At 31.0% G+C, this 17,034-nt stretch overlaps 1 protein-coding gene across 1 annotated transcript; it reads right to left on the bottom strand.

Annotated features, from left to right (window-relative positions):
- Nucleotides 1–8,025: 8,025 nt before the first annotated feature.
- LOC141692718 (uncharacterized) lies at nucleotides 8,026–9,240 on the bottom strand. The gene is made up of 2 exons (XM_074497644.1): nucleotides 9,001–9,240; nucleotides 8,026–8,574 (listed from the first exon to the last, which is right to left on the bottom strand). The coding sequence occupies exons 1-2, from the start codon at nucleotides 9,109–9,111 to the stop codon at nucleotides 8,326–8,328; spliced, it is 360 nt and encodes a 119-aa protein (XP_074353745.1). The 5' UTR covers nucleotides 9,112–9,240; the 3' UTR covers nucleotides 8,026–8,325.
- Nucleotides 9,241–17,034: the final 7,794 nt, after the last annotated feature.

Raw genomic sequence — 17,034 nt, forward strand, 5'->3', positions numbered from 1 at the left:
CACATTACTTGAAGGCTTGAAGCAGACCAACATTCTGGTAAGTGTACATGTATAGCACACAAATAGCTTCTTGATCCAATCTATTTACTGTATCCTTAAGTTGTATGTTAGCCAGTCCATTCACTCCATAGTTTGTTTAAGGCTAACATAAGTTACAACTGAACCAATAAACTTTCTTTGCTAGGATTCACAAACAATCACCGATAAGAATAATTTTGCCAAGTTCGTTGGATGCGCGATTAGCCAACTTGTGCCCCCATATTCTTATACTTTTATGGCTACAATACCGTACATTATCGTCATTTATTTGCATTTTTAGTCTTACACCAGATGAAACAGGAGATTCAGCATCAGATTTGTCTATATGAAAGTAAAGTACAATCAGGCATAATTTTGGAGTGAATGAAATTAGGCAAGTATCATGTTCGATTGAGAGGGATAGCTAATGGTACAATTGCAATTTACGATATTATTTTATTGTCCAATGAAGCTAGCAAGATTACTACTTAGAGAATATACACAAGGTGATTATTCCAAGGTACAAGACAATGAAGAGAAGATCAATGGTAACAGACAGGTAAATAAGTCCAAAAATGTAAAATCCAATGTTTTATAATAAGTTATCACTCTACAAATGCAATCTTCTTGTATGTGATTGTTAGGTAGATTTACTTGATGAATTGACTTAAAGGTACAGCCATAGAGAGATACCATTTGTCTTTGGTATATGGAATACAGGTTTGGACTCTCTCTTAGTTATCTTTAATTTAAATCACTGGAGTGCAAGTACAATCAGAAAATCTCTGTTAGTTTATTGATAGGAATATAGCTCTGCAAGAATGATTCTGTGAGCAAATGTTGTGTACAAATGAGTAACAACTACTCTTTTATCCTGCAATATTCCATCAGGCCATTGTAAACTACATTTCGACAAACAAATGAGACATCTGGGTGATTATTGGTTAGGAAACAAGTAAATCATGTATTTCCTATATCGGAACATGTCAATTTCTAGTATGTTATAATTTTCAATTTCTAATATGAGAATATTGACATTTTCTAGGCCGAATGAAGTGCAGGCCGTCTCACTGTTTAGTATCATCCAGTTATCAGTTATCATTCTGTTTCATGTGATGTGTTCACAACCAGAACTGGTCATATGTTTTGCAAGACACAAGCACATCTATCTCCAATACTCCAATATGATTGATCATGACCCCAAACCGTTCTAGCCAGCTTAATAACGGTGGGAAAAGTCAATATGCAGATTGATGCAAATTGTAGATGATTGGATTTTCAAAAACTTGGAAATACAAAAGTTTACAAGTGGGTTCATCCTGAAGTTGGTTTCTTCTGTGCATCTGAGAACTTAAGCATATAGCTAGATAGTGTACAATATAAAGAATGCAATGTGTTTCAGTTACTCTCGTGACTTCACCTACAATGTACATTTGAATATAGTCCCCGTGTCTCTTCAAAGCATAGTTTTTAACATCGTAATTAAATGACTATAGATGTATATTCCAATTGCTTCATATTTGAATTGCCAGGAGCAAACAATAGTAAGCATTAAACCAAAAGCATTATGTTGATACATCTCATTTAGGATAAAGGACCAGGAATGCAAGCATTAGCTAGATGTAGTACAGAATTTATATTTTTGGATATCAGTTGACATACATTGCCAAAGACTTTGTTTTAAGACTTTCGCCCTTTAGAAGCTTTTCCATGCCATAATAGTGCAGGTTACACGCTGACCATCCTAAAAATGTCCTACAATGAAAATTTTCCTTTGGTTAATGTATCAGTGCAAGCACATAGACATACTCTGAGTTTCTACATTATAAATACGGGTTAAATATCAAAGTGGTCACTCAACTGAAGATCATATATCAGTTTAATCATCAAACTTAACGGGTCATTTGGATCACTAAAATAATAATAAATATCAAACAGATACCTCAAAATATGTGCTCGAGAATTAAAATTTATTTTATGGAGTTCTAAACTTTTTTTTTAAATCTTATTACAACCAAATGAAAAGTTATGAATTCATAGTATTTTAGATAATTTTTTGAGATTTTTAAAATTTATCTACTAATTATTTTTATTTAAATAAAGCAAATGACTATAAAATTAAAAATAAATAGTAGATAAATTTTAAAAAATCTTATTATATTATAGAAAATACTAGAATACATACATTTTCATTTGGTTGTAATAGGATTCAAGAAAAATATATAGAACTCCATAAAATAAATTTTAATTCTCGAACACATATTTTGAGGTATATGTATGATATTTATTATAACTTTGGTGATTCAAATAATACTCCGTTAACTTTGATGAATAAACTGATATATGGCGTTCAGTTGAATGACCACTTTGATATTTAATCATACAACTTTTCACAAAATGCTAATTTGAAATAAGCCAATGCCAATACTTTAATAAGCCATTGCTGCAGGATAATTATATAGCAATTGCTGCAGGAATGAAGACCAATACTTTGAAATAAGCCAATGCCAGTTTGTACCAAATAACGGATGCACCAAGGCAAAAAAAATAAGAACTTGTCAATCCAATTTCTGTTTTTAAAAAGTACTAGGGAACAATTCTGATAAACTATATTACACCAATTGTAAATATACAAGGGATTCGACTGCTGGTAAATCTTCTGTCACTGCCAGGATCTACACTAATTGTAATTACACTACAATGCAGTAGCTAGCGCAAGGATGATTCTGCAGACTGCAATATCCATGGTATTGAGCATTAACATTAGCATCGTACAGAATGTCATGTTTTCAGTAGCAATGGCACCATGCAACAGAAGTGTTGGATTTGAATCTTTATAGCTCTCTTAAGCATATCCTCAACTACACATTTTATTGATAAAAACAATTCTGTAACTGAAATCAGTCAAATATGAATTGTCAGTACATGACTCTTTCACTATATAAGTTAAGTTAGAACAATTTACAATTTTCAATCTACAATCAGTAGTACATTGAACCAAAAGTATCACACCCCAAAAAATTAGTGATAAATTAAACTGATGCTGCATTCAAAACTGAAAGTTGCTAGGAATTTATGAAATATGTTTGTATCATTCACTCCATAAACTGGCAATGTACATTTCCGGCTCATCATCCGGATTAGTGAAACATGAAATTCCCAATGGATTATCACTATACATCAAGGGATCATCAAAATAAAAATCCAGAAGACTAAGATCAATATCGCCAGCTTGTTGCTCATCGCATTCATTGGTACAATCTACCTTCTTAGGCTCCTCGATAAAACCCATATCCCCACCTGTTGGCACATTCCCTTCTGTTGGCACATTCCGACTTTCATCAGTTTCATTATCTCCCCTTGTCTGCACATCTTCTGCTGGCACCTTCCGAATTTCATCAGTTTCATCGTCACAAAGAAGATTCTCAAGCTCATCTATATAATCCTTATCCTCTGCCAACAACTCCTGACTTTCATCGCTTTCATCAGTACAAAAAACCTTCTCAAACCCCTCCTCAGCATAATCCGCTTCCCCTGTCTTCAAATTCTGACTTTCATCAGTTTCATCAGTACAACCAAGCTTCTTAATCTCCTCAGTACAATCCATACGCCCTCTCAATCTCAGCAAATTCCGACTTCCATCATATCCATCAGCAGAAACGAGTTTCCTAAGCCCCTCGAAATAATCTCTATACCTATTCACAAAATTCCGACATCCATCACTTTCATCATTACAAACCACATCCTTAGCCTCTCCCACAAAATTACCATCCCCTGTCAGCAAATCACGATTTCCATCAGTTCTCTCCTCCATTCGATCATAATTAGATAGCCTCTTCAGCTGCAAATCTTCACAATTCCTCAAATTCCTATTCCTAATAAACTTCAAATCTTGATCAAACATTATCAAATTCTCATTGTCATTAAAATCCTCCATCAAGAACTCTTCTAAAACATCAAAACCAAGATTCTTGGTACCCTCAACAGCCTTCCCATCCATCAAAATTTCTTGCCTCGAATCCTCCCCTCCAGCCCGAAAATCCCTAAACCTAATCCCATCTTTTTCACCAATTACATCAACTTTCCCCTCCTTCACACATTCAGCAATCTTTTCTTCATCAACCACATCAAAAATCTCCTCCTTTACACATCCAACAGGACCCTCATTCGCAACCTTATCCGTCTCAACAACATCAACCTTCTCCTCCTTCACATTATCCAAAACCTCATAAACCTCCCTAAAACCCTCACACCCCTGCCAAGAATCTTCCTCATTCTCCGTAAAATCACTTCCCTGCCAAGAATCTTCCCCATTATCCGGAAAATTAAGTAGAGCAGAATCTCCGTAAATCGCCTTAGCAGCCTGATCATAAGCCTTAGCAGCATCAACTGCATTCTCAAAAGTCCCTAACCAAAGTCTCCTAGGCATATAATTTACCAACTCATTACACTTAGGTTCTCGAATCTCCGCAACCCATTTACCCCAAATCCGCTGCCTAACACCTCGAAATCGATTCGATAAATTTCGAGGCCCTCCTTTACCCTTCATGCAACCTTTTTTATTACTGATCTTCTTCATATTTTTCTTGATTTTGTTCATCTTTTGCCACTTGAATATTGTTTCTTGTAATATATCATCACTGTTTTTTCTTCTTAGTGATTTCTTGGCCATCGTAACATTAGGGTTTGAATTTTTGAGATGTGGAGCTTTTTATAGGAGATTATGGTGATTCTTTGGGACCAAGTAACGTTTTTAAATAAAATTTAATGGGTTTTTTTTTGGAAATTTGATGTTTTTTGCTTGGTGGCTACGTACCATCCCAAACGGGTGTCTTTAAATTGTTTTATTGCTGTTTCAAATTATACGAATTATTATTATTAATTAATTAATTACTCCATATTAAAGGATGTGTGTTTAATTGGAATTTTGAAGAATTTTTATGGATTTTGAAAATCATGGGGTATTTAATTTGAATTCTAAATAATCATTTAAAATCTGAAGGTATTCAATAAGGATTGGAAAAAAATCTTTTAAAATCAGTGTATTCAATTTAGATTTTAAAAAGTCAATTAAAATTTGGTGCTATTCAATTTAGATTTTAAAAAATCGATCAAAATCTGATGGTATTCAAAAGTCCATGAATTTTCTTTTATTTAAAAAAGTTGTGGATTTTGACAGATTTACTAGTACATTTTTAATATATTCAAATCTCTTTAAAATACATCACATTTTGACTACTTTATGAAGAACTCCACATAAGTTGACAAGATAGTAATTAAATTCCAAAAAATACGCGTGTTTAGGGATGACGTGTTTAGGGATGACATTAATTTTAGGGAATTTGTCAAGAATATCCGTATTTTTAAACTTATTTACAAAATTACGGTAGTATATGAGAGTGCATTGTAAGTTGATCGAAGTTGTATTTGCAAATGTGACAGAAGAAATTGCTCGAAGTTGCAAATGTTATAAATCGTATCTTTGAAAATACTTGTTGCAATATGTTTTTTTTTTTGAAGAAAACACCTTAACTTTTAGTTTAATAATTTTCAATTTAATTATCAGTTTTCAAAACTTGTCAAAAAAAATTATCAGTTTTTTGAATTTAAATTGAGTTGGGTGTGAGCAGATCTCTTCCTTTAATTACTGTCAGACTACTTCTTCTTGCTGTTGAAGCATAAGGGAAGGCCCAACTAAAGGCCATATCTTATTTCAGGCCCAATAATTGACCCATGAGGCCTCGATCCCTAGGCCTGCTTCATTGGTCTTGGGAAGGTGTCTAAGAGTGGCTCTGTTTGGGATTGTTGTTGAAAACTGTTGTTACGTGAGAAAAAGTGATGTCACACAAATTTGATAAGTCTTTAGTAATTTTTTTAATTTATTCATATTTTAAGATATAATATGTAAAAATAATGTTTTTGAGAAGGTTTGATAATGAAACTGATAGTTACTTCTTGAAAAAGTTGAAAATAGACAGCAGCTTTTAGACAAAAACGTTTTTCCAGACAGCAGTTTTTAAAATTTACCAAACACGTTTCTGACAGTTTTTCAATAAAAAGTTGTTGTAACTGTTTGCAACAGTAATACCAAAGGAACCAAAGATTTTTATTGTACTGGTCTAAAACTTGACATTGACTCACAACATATTGTCTGCCGGGTCAGTCATGAGTTTCTTTAGGCCCAGTGCAAAAATTTTAGTCATGAGTTTTGTTAGGCCCAGAGGAAAAAAGAAATTGAAACCTTCTATTATAATGTGAAGTTAATTTTATTTTTGTTTAATTTTAAAGGGTTTGGAACCAAGCCAATTGTCATGATAGCATTCACACGCTTTAATTTTTATATGTCGAATATATATAAGTTTGTTAAAAAAATAAAATAACAGCCTATATATCTTAAGATTATACAAAATTATAAAATCTCAATCAAAATATTATGTTACACGTTTAGAATATATAATTAATGAGAGAGAATATATGTTGAAAAATACCTACGAATACTAAATATTAGCAGTACTATGTACACATACATGAGGGAGAACAAAATAACAAAACAAATATTTGAATGAATAACAATAAATTGAATAAACAAAATCAAAATCACGGGGACCTCTGATCAGCTCAAATAAATAAGAAAACTTGAGTGTATTTTAATTTATGAACTTTGATTTGGATTTTTAAAGATATATTACAAAATCAAATTTTAGCCTACGCATATATAGCAGGTTATAAATTTTTTGGGGTGGTGTCCAAGTAAGCCCAGTGCACATGCATGGCACCGATGAGGACCGCCTATGATTATCTGTTGAGTGATTTCTTATACCTACTTTAAAAAAAAATGCATACATTTTCCGTTTACCACACTCAAATATCCGACAACCTGTATAGACCAATCTTCTTGGGCTGCCTTGTACCGCAAATATGCGGGTTTTAACAAGAATTCAAGTCAAAATTTTACATAAATTAGCTCCCAAATGTTGAATATAAAAATCTTAAGAGACCGATAGGTTTGATAACTTAAATTAAGGTCAGTTTTTACCTGCTCAACAACAATAACCATTTCAACTTTTCTCAAACCATCGAGGACCCTTGCCAGAAGATTATCAAATAAATTCGAAATTCGTGGGGTTCGTATTAGAGATAGCACAAAAAGGGCGTCGGGCCAGATTTTGACTGAATTTTAAAAAGTCCGGATTTTGACTGAACTGGACTTTTCGGGCTTTGATTTTGGCCGAGCTGGGCCGGTGCCGGGATTTCCGAAAATGTTAGAGCCCGTTTGGGCTTTCGAGGCGGGTCTAACCGAACTTTTTTCGGGCCGGATCGGATGGGGCCGGGTTTTTTTTTCTAATTTTAAACGGATCAAGTTTTATTAAATATTCTGAAGACTACATAAGTTAGCAACTAGATTATCGTAATAAAAATGTATTAGTTTACATGAAATATTTTATGAAAACATTATTTTGTTAAAAACATTTAAGTTCGGCAAAAAATAAGCATGTTTATAGAATAATATATTTTATCATTGTTATCCAAATATATATGGTGTATTTACTTTATCTTCTTTCATTATTTATGCAGTGAAGTGTATAAATAATATTATTAATCACAAATATGTAAATATATATGTGTTTAATGTATTATTTATATTTATAGTAAATATGAATTCATAAATATATAAGAAAATATATTAGAATAATCAGATTTTAATCGGGTTTTTAATCGGGCGGGCCTAAGCCCGGACTTTTAACCTGACCGGATTTTGCCTAAAAATATAGGACCCGTATAAAAATATAGGACCCGTCGAGGTTCTAAATCCGGACCGGAACCGGATTTTGACCGAATCGGACCGGGTCTGATTTTCAGGTCAAGATTTTTTGTGCATCTCTAGACATCGTGGGCAAACCGGGACCCTATCCATTTTGAAGATGACTAGATGAGCATTATACAAAATACATTGCTACCATCCCGATTATACAAAGTACATTTCTACCATCCCTATCACAGAACCCAACGAAATAGTAATTACATCGGTATTTCAAGCATTTACTAATAAATTTCATTTCATCCATTTACTAATAAAAACGAAAACAAGTTTGAGTTTCAAATACAATCGAGAATTAATAACCATAGATCTCATCTCCACTAATTCCGAGAAGAAAATTATTCTTCCCTGTTTGAGGTGAAGTATAAGAGCATATGATCTGAAAATTCACATCTAAAAAGTAGTACAGTAACTGAAATAATGCATGTAATTAATCTCTTTATAAAAAAAACTGGTGATTGAATAACTGGCCTCGGAGGTGGGTTCCATTAGAGTTTGGAGATGATAACAGCATCGTCATCACGTCGTCCCATTAACGTGGTATCGAACACTTTGAGGAAGAACCTTGCAGGAGGGATTGACAGATGTTGTTGCAAAATATTGCCTAGAGTAGAAATGAGTTCCCTCTTGACTTTTGTTGTGATGCCTCCCATAGAAATCAACTCAGCATATGCAGCTGCTTCTTTATTCCCTCCAAATGAAATCCCCACTGATCCTTTTAGCAGCACCATTACCAGCTGCATCCCATGTTTAACCCAACCAGCAATTAGTATATGTGTGTATATTCATATGGTTTTTTACTATCCCACTAATTATTGTAAAAAGTTTCTTTATTTTTTTTTCAAATAAAAAAAAGTTAAAAGTTATCTGCAGAACTATCCTCTATATTGCATATCTAGCTAGTTTTCGCTTAGATGATAAACTGTCTTGAAAGAAATTCCTCATTATGCAGAAAATAATGAAACAAGTAATACGAAAGAAGTAGAGTGGTGAGTGGTCACAAATGCAGAATCAAGTAAACAAAACAGACACAAATCCAAAATTAAGTAGACATACATGGAAGGGAGAACATGAATCAATATTATTATATGCTTGACTGTTGATGCATGAATTAGTATACACTTACGCATACATATCACATGTGTGAAGAAGAAGACACTTACATTTTGAGGTCTTCCAATGATACGAGCAACGGCTTTGGTGGCATCGGAGAAGACAGAATCAGTATCAACACCATCCAACTTCAAGTTTGTAGATATATACAGGCAAGGCATCCTTCTTTATTACTTTCTTCTCAACTCTTCTTTTTCTCTCCTAAAAATATAAAATGGACGACAAAGACAACTAGTACTAATGATATCGCGCATACAAAAGATGGGCAATTGGAGTAAATAAAAACGCACATTCTTGTTTCCCTCACTTGGTCCCTTATTTATAGCATTTTCATATCCCCCAAACAGAACGTCAACTTTGGTTTTATTTGAAAACTCGCTAGGGTCTTTCCATTATTCGGGTCAAATCTTGATAACCCATTTCCTCCATTTTTACTTCAATCTAGACGGTTTCGTTTCATGACTAATTTTCCCGCAAGGAATATTCTTTAATATAAATATAATGTATATACTTATAATAGTTTTTTATATACTACAAAAAACAATCTTGACATCGTTCCAATTTGATATACGTGATAACGTTAAAAAATCGAAGATTCAACATCCACAAAGCAGGATTTTTATAAAAACATATTTATCTTTGGTGATATTCTAACTGGTATTACCGGTTCAACTGCAGTTGAGTTTAATCGTAAAAGTCGTCATTTTTGATAATTTATAATTGATCATTTTTATTTAATCGTTTTTAAAAATTTTCGATACATAAGTAATGGTCAAACAAGAACCATTCACTTCAGCAAAAGATTTGGCATAAAAAAGGTGAAATTATTATTCAAAGGGTCGTCTCCCAATTAGACGAAAAGTGAGTTTAGCTAGTACAATGATTATAAAAAAAAAGCATTTGGGGATTCAGTGAAAGTATATCAGAAAATGAATCTCCTCTTTATTATACGTTGTAAAATGTCAAATTAAGGGTATTTCATGAATCACAGATTTCGATCATATGAATTTGGTTATAATGGCACATGTTACAAAGGATAAAATAATATTCTATTAAGAAAACTACCGAATTAATATTAAATATGACATGAAGGCAAAAAGCAGAAGATTGAGTGATAGCAACATTATTTTAAATGTAGATATACAATCCATTTGAACTTATCAGCTCAAGTCAATATTATAAAAATCAGTAATTAGAAATAATCGGTTAAGGAAAATCGGGGATTAATCGAAAAAAAATTGGAAGTATTATAATATTATAATTATATTTAATTCAAATTTTTTATTTTATTAGTAATTTATAAATTAATATATTTGCCCAAAATACCTATTGGCGGGACGTTCCGCCCTTTTTACCCACTGAATACGCATGTCAGTAATGCGGATTCAACATGCGTATTCTTATAAAACCAAAAGTGAATAAGCATGTTCACATGCGTACCCTTTATTGAATTTTTGGAAACTGAATACGCATCCCTGAAATGCGTATTCCGTGAGTATTTTGGGCGGTTCGCGCATTTGGATATTTTGGGCAGTTGAAGGTGGAAAATGGTGTATTTTGGGCATTTTTTCATTTAAATTCAGTTGAAATTATAATTTATATCAAATAATTTATTTTAAATTTATTGATCAAGAAGAATACATAAGATTTAAAAAATTATTCAAAAATCAATTGATAAAATTGAAAATATTTTGAATCATGGCCCAAATTATGAATCAATTTTCAGTATATTGTGGTGGTCAGCGGCAGCGCCTTGGAATGCAATCATAGTCATAGTTAAAAAAACGAGAGAGATGTCGTTGCATATAGGGCTTAGTTTGGCATGGGGCGAGCACCGTATAAATGATTTATTGACTTATAAGATCGTAATTATTTATTAACGAGTATTTGTTAATTTAATTTATAAATTGAATTGATAACTTATAAGCTGATAAGTTGAATGTTATTAACGACGGATTTTTTTGTAATTTATTTCGACTTTTTACTTTTATATTAATTTTAATTTTAAAATATATGTTTTTAAATATTATTTAAATTTAAAATTCATGAATTAAAATAATTATATTTAAAATTTATTAATTATAACTGATTTAAGTAAAAAAATAAGATTTATAAATAAAATTATCCAAAAGCTTAAATAACTTAAAAATTTCGTCTATTTATCACTTATAAATCATTTATTTAAATTAACGCTTACATAACTTAAAAGTTTCGTATGTTTATCACTTATAAATTATTTATTTAAATTATAAATTACTTATTTTATTATTTTCCAAAACATGCACTAACATGTTTACTAAGTTCACTGAAAATATACTATGTGTGGAGCAAGCATAAAGACGAACACAACAAAATATATAGCTTTGTGTTTGAAACGAACATAAATATACCTATAGATGCGCGTCGAAGAAAAAATAAAAAATGACAAAGAAACTCGTACATTTAGTAATTAAACTCCGGCTCCGTCTCGGAGTGCTGTTAAAAACTGTTATAATTTGTGAAAAAATATCAGTGAAAAAAGTGCTATCAGGAAAATTAAATGACTGTTTGATAAATTTTTTTAATTTATGCATATTTTGAGATATAATATATAAAAATAATATTTTTGAAAAGGTTTGATTGTGAAATTGATAGCTACTTCTTGCAAAAATTGAAAACAGTTTTTTTCCAAAAGCATGAGGGGACATATTTTTGCTAACCACACCTTTTAGACCAAAAACGTTTTTTCAGACAATAACTTTTAGAATTTACCAAACACCTTTCTGTCAATTTTTCAGCAAAAAAACTGTAGTAAATGTCTGTAACAACAATACAAAACGAGTCCTTACTTTTAAAACATTATAATATGCAACTATCCATAATTTCTCAATTATAAAAGTTTATTACAAAGGAACGATTTTTATTATGTTTAGAATGGTCTTTGATGGGTTGTTGGCTCATTATACATTCGATTGTGAATTTGGATGTTATATATGATATTAGAGCATACTCTAAAATATTTGACTCATCAAGTTGTCGTGGCTGGCGACATTAAGATTGGTGATATTATCTTATAATGGACATAAATTCGATGATGGGGACACGAATCAAGCCGATATTATCCCATAATGGTTAAAGTGAAACAATCTGGAGCTATAGGTTATCTGTTTATGCATGACGGGGTCGTCAGGATTTTAACCGGGGAATTTGTAACACCATGGTTTCACATCGATAAAATTTGGGACTTATATTAATAAGACAAGGTACTACGACTATGTACACCAACAAATCAAAATCTTTTAGGGCATGTGTAGAGCTTGTTGTTTACTTAAATTGTCTGCATTCGGGCTATTGGGCTTCTGCTTATTTCGAACTCGTGATTGAAATTTGACCCGATTTTTGAAAAGGGCTTGAAATTTGACCCGGGTTGTCACATGAATTATGTTTGAACCGAGCCTAACTTAAAAAAAAAATTAGAACAAGCTCGGGACGAGTTTAATAATAGAATGAAAAGTAATGTTTAAGATCGACCCGTTAATAAATGAGCTGAACACGAGTTTTCTCACGAACAATCGAGCTGAGGCGAACTCGAGGAGTTGAGTTGTACATTAATAGTTCGCATATATTTTTAACTCAACCAACCTTTCAAATTGATCGAATTGTTTCAAGGTTCTGCACGGGAAAAATGAGCTACTGACTACTCTCTGAATCTGAAAAGATGGAATAGGAAGACGTGTTTCCAGAATTTATGTGTTTTTTGCGGGAAGTCTACGCCATTGGTATGCACTTTACTGATGAGCGAAGGGGCTTCCTTACATCAAGGAGAGCATGAATCGAGACCCGGCTCGGCTCGCGTCGTACTGTGTTTTTTGCACTCAACTGGGTGGACAGTTGACCGGAAGATAACTTCAGGCTCCTCAGACCCCACTTTCTTCGGAAGCTGGAACTCTTTCTAGGTCCACCGCAAAAAATATCACAGTTGTTTTAAGTAATTGTTATTTTATTATATTTTTTTATAATATTATATACATAAAAGAAAATCAATAATTACATAAACTCGTTATATTAAAGAAATTCAAGTAATTATATTAAATTTATTTTTACTTTTATTTTAGTCTGGCGTGAATATTATTTTATTTTAACCTAAGTGAGTAGTATATATAATTTTATTTTTTCTCCTTGTCATTATATCGATCAACGAATTGTCTTTCAATTCTGATTTTATTTTAGCCTGATTTAATAATATAATTTTTTTAACCGCATTAGTAATATTTTTATTTTGTTTTTAACCCGATGTGACAAATCCAACAAATTATATTTTTTTAGTTCGTCTAAATTGTATAATTTTGTTTAAACCCAGATTGATGGGGTATATTATTTTGAATATATTCTTTTATCCCTGGACCATTATACTTACCAAGTACCAACAAATTATTTTTTAATTTTAATTTTATTTTAAACCAGTTCATTAGCTTTTTTGTGCACGGGTGAATAGTGTATATATATTAATTTCTTTTGGCTTTAGGTCGATATACTGATTTAATTCTATTTATATTTATATAATTATATTTGTGAATATTAATTTATTAATTATAGTATTTTATGTTAAATGTGTACCAACAAAACTTTTAATGTATTTAATATAATATTATTGTATAAAAGATAGATAGATAGATAAATAGATAGATAAATAGATAGATAGATAGATATTAAAAATAATTGTCCATAATGTTTTTAGAGAAAAAATTGTTTTAGTTGGAGAAAATAAAAAAGGCAACATCTTTTACTAAAAATATAATTAATTTATATACTAATTAAGTAAGGACAATTAAGTAAAATGTTGAAATCATTAAATACGCATAATTATGTAAACTAAAAAAGGAACGTACAAACCAAATTTTTGATATTTCGTCTAATATAAGATATTACCTTTATAACCTATGCGATGCAAGGGCCCTCATTAATATTTTATAGATTTTATATTTATATTATTTAAAATTTTAATAAAATTTTATTTTAGTTAAGATTAAATAGTATATGATTCTATGAGATTTGAACCTTTAACCGTATTGGAATGTTTATAAATTATAATATAAAAATATATTGTTGGCGAAATTAGAATATATGAACTTGAATTGTACATAAATAATAATATAAATATTTAATGTTGGCGGAATTCGAACCTGTAAACTTGAGTATTGTAAATTTTTTTAGTGTTTGAATATAACAGTCTTAATCATTTGATTAAGAAGATCTGACAGTCGGATAACCAAACTAACCAAAAATAGGCGTACCAAACTCACGCCATCCCGGTTATTATATAATTTATTATAGATAGATTTATATTATTACAAATTATATTGAGATAAATTACTAGTTTTTATATCTATCTATTACTATATATTAAATGGCAACACAATGGTAAAAATAGCCATTTTAATGGCTATTAAATTGCGATTTTACCATTTTATATTGAAAAATTATAAAAATATCATTCTTACAAAATTATTGTTAAAAATTAAGTATTATTTTTGTATTCATTGGGACGAACCCCACACCTCCTACTTACAAACTTTATGTCCCTACAAAATGTGCTACATAGTTTCTTAGTTAACTTTAAAATTCTCATTTGACAAGGCACATTCTCTTTTTTTATCAAATTTCTTTTTTTTTTAACTTTAAATTTTGAGTGAATAAAATGTTGGCTTCTATCTATTATCTATTACTATTACTACTATACATTAAATGGCAACACGGGGTAAAAAGAGTCATTTTAATGGCTGTAAATTTACGATTTTTTCTTTTTATATTGAAAAATTATAAAAATGTCATTCTTACAAAATTATTGTTAAAATTAAGTACTGTTTTTATATTCAATAGGAATCAAACCCCACGCCTCCTATTAACAAACTTCAAATCTCTACCACATGTGCTACATAGTTTTTTTAGTTCATTTTTGAAATTCTTATTTGATGAGACAAATTCTCTCTTTTTATCAAATTCTTTTTTTATAATTTTAACTTTTTTTGTGAATAAAGAGTTGGCTTATATTATTTATGTGGCTCTGTTATTTAAGCAAACACATACACACATTTATATAAATTATTTTGTTAATTGTCATAATTTATATTTTTTAATAATATTAAATATTTCTTTTTTACTCTATTTGTATTTGTTTTTCTAAATCATAATTCAATTTAATTAAGTTTGACTTAATTAGTTTGTCGAGTCAAGAGTATTCAGTTTAATTCGGGAGTACTTGGAATGAGTACTTGGGTAAAAAAAATTAAATATATTTAAAAGTTAATTTTTAAAACTAAATTATTAGTATAGATATGTATAATATAAAAATTATATATTATTTTAAAGATGAAACCAACTAAAAATATATATATTACTCTTATTCTAATCATTATTGTATATATCTCTTAGATAGCGAAAAAAATATTGATTATAATTCATTAGGGAGGTAAAAAACTTTAATTTTTTTATAAAATCGGGCATATGTAGAGGTGAATGAGTAAATTTTGTAATACTCTTAAATAATTAATAAGTGTATTGGTTCATTTTTTTATATTATTATTTATTTTTAGACTTTTTAATTGTTAGATATATTTGATAATGTCATGGTTAATATAATTTATGTTTAGTTTTTCAGATCTTACTTAAACAGGATAAATCAGTACTTACTGGAAGTCAGGACTTAAGGATATCAGTATTTATATTATCAGGAGATAATCATCAGAAGATGGATATCAAAACTTAAGTGCTGAAGGACGTTCAGATAAGGACAACAGCTGATTAAAGGAAAGAAGGTCGAGATAAACATAAGAAGAGATATACATGAAGAAGGAATTCTATGAAGAATAGAATACTTGGAAGAAAAGATATCTGATTGATATATTTTAGGAAGCAGAATTATATTCCATATCAATTAGCGATTATCTTGTAATTGTGTAGTATATAAACACAGACATAGGGTTTACACTATAAGTGTTATCATATTTGAGAAGATTATTTAATATAACCCTAGCAGCTCTCGTGATATTTGTTCATCACTGAGAGGTAACAGTTCCATACTGTAACAGAGTTTATTGTTTCAATAAAGTTTGTTTTCTATTACTTGAGATATTAAAGTTCGATTTGATTGTACTTTACACTGTATTCACCCCCTCTACAGTGTGTGTGACCTAACAAGTGGTATCAGAGCCTATCTGTTAACGCACATACAGTTTAAGATCCAAACACAATCATGTCTGACACAGAAACTCCAACTAAGCCTACCAAAACTGAAGAACCTCCAAAGATACAAATTCAAAGTCGGTATGAGACCATCAGAGTTCCCATACTGAGACCATCTGAATATGCCATATGGAAGTTGCAGGTGAAGCAGCAAAGACTGTACCAAAGGAGAAGAGTGATTATACTGCTGAAGATATCACATCAATTGTTAAGGACGCTAAGGTACAACACTTACTGAATAGTGTCATTGATAATGTAATGTCAAACAGGGTAATTAACTGCAAGACTGCAAAGGAGATATGAGATGCTCTGGAAACAAGGTGTCAGGAAACTTATACAATTAAGAAGAACAGGAAGACAATACTCACTCAAGAGTATGAACACTTTGACTCAAAGGCTAATGAGTCATTGACTGATTTATATGATAGATTTGTCAAACTCTTGAATGATCTGTCACTGGTTAATAAGGAGTATGATCTTGAAGATTCAAACCTTAAATTCCTGTTAGCTCTTCCTGAATGTTGGGATTTGAAGGCAACAACAATAAGGGACAACTACAGTCTTGATGAAACAACTCTTGATGAAATTTATGGAATGCTCAAGACTCATGAACTTGAGATGGAACAAAGAAGCAAGAGGAAAGGAGCAAAGTTAAGGACAGTTGCTCTTAAAGCTGAAGAAGAATCCCCCAAGGCAGCTACCTCAAGGAAAGACAAGGGTAAAGCTCTTTTCACAAAGTCTGATACTGAGTCATCAAGTTCTGAAAGTGATGATGACTCAGATTCTGAAAGCTTGCCTGAGACTAATGCTGATGAGGAGATGATGAAGCTGTGTGCTCTTATGGTGAAAGGGATTACAAAGAT

Source organism: Apium graveolens, chromosome 10 (genome assembly GCF_009905375.1).
Source record: "Apium graveolens cultivar Ventura chromosome 10, ASM990537v1, whole genome shotgun sequence".
In the NCBI taxonomy this organism is placed as follows: domain Eukaryota; kingdom Viridiplantae; phylum Streptophyta; class Magnoliopsida; order Apiales; family Apiaceae; genus Apium; species Apium graveolens.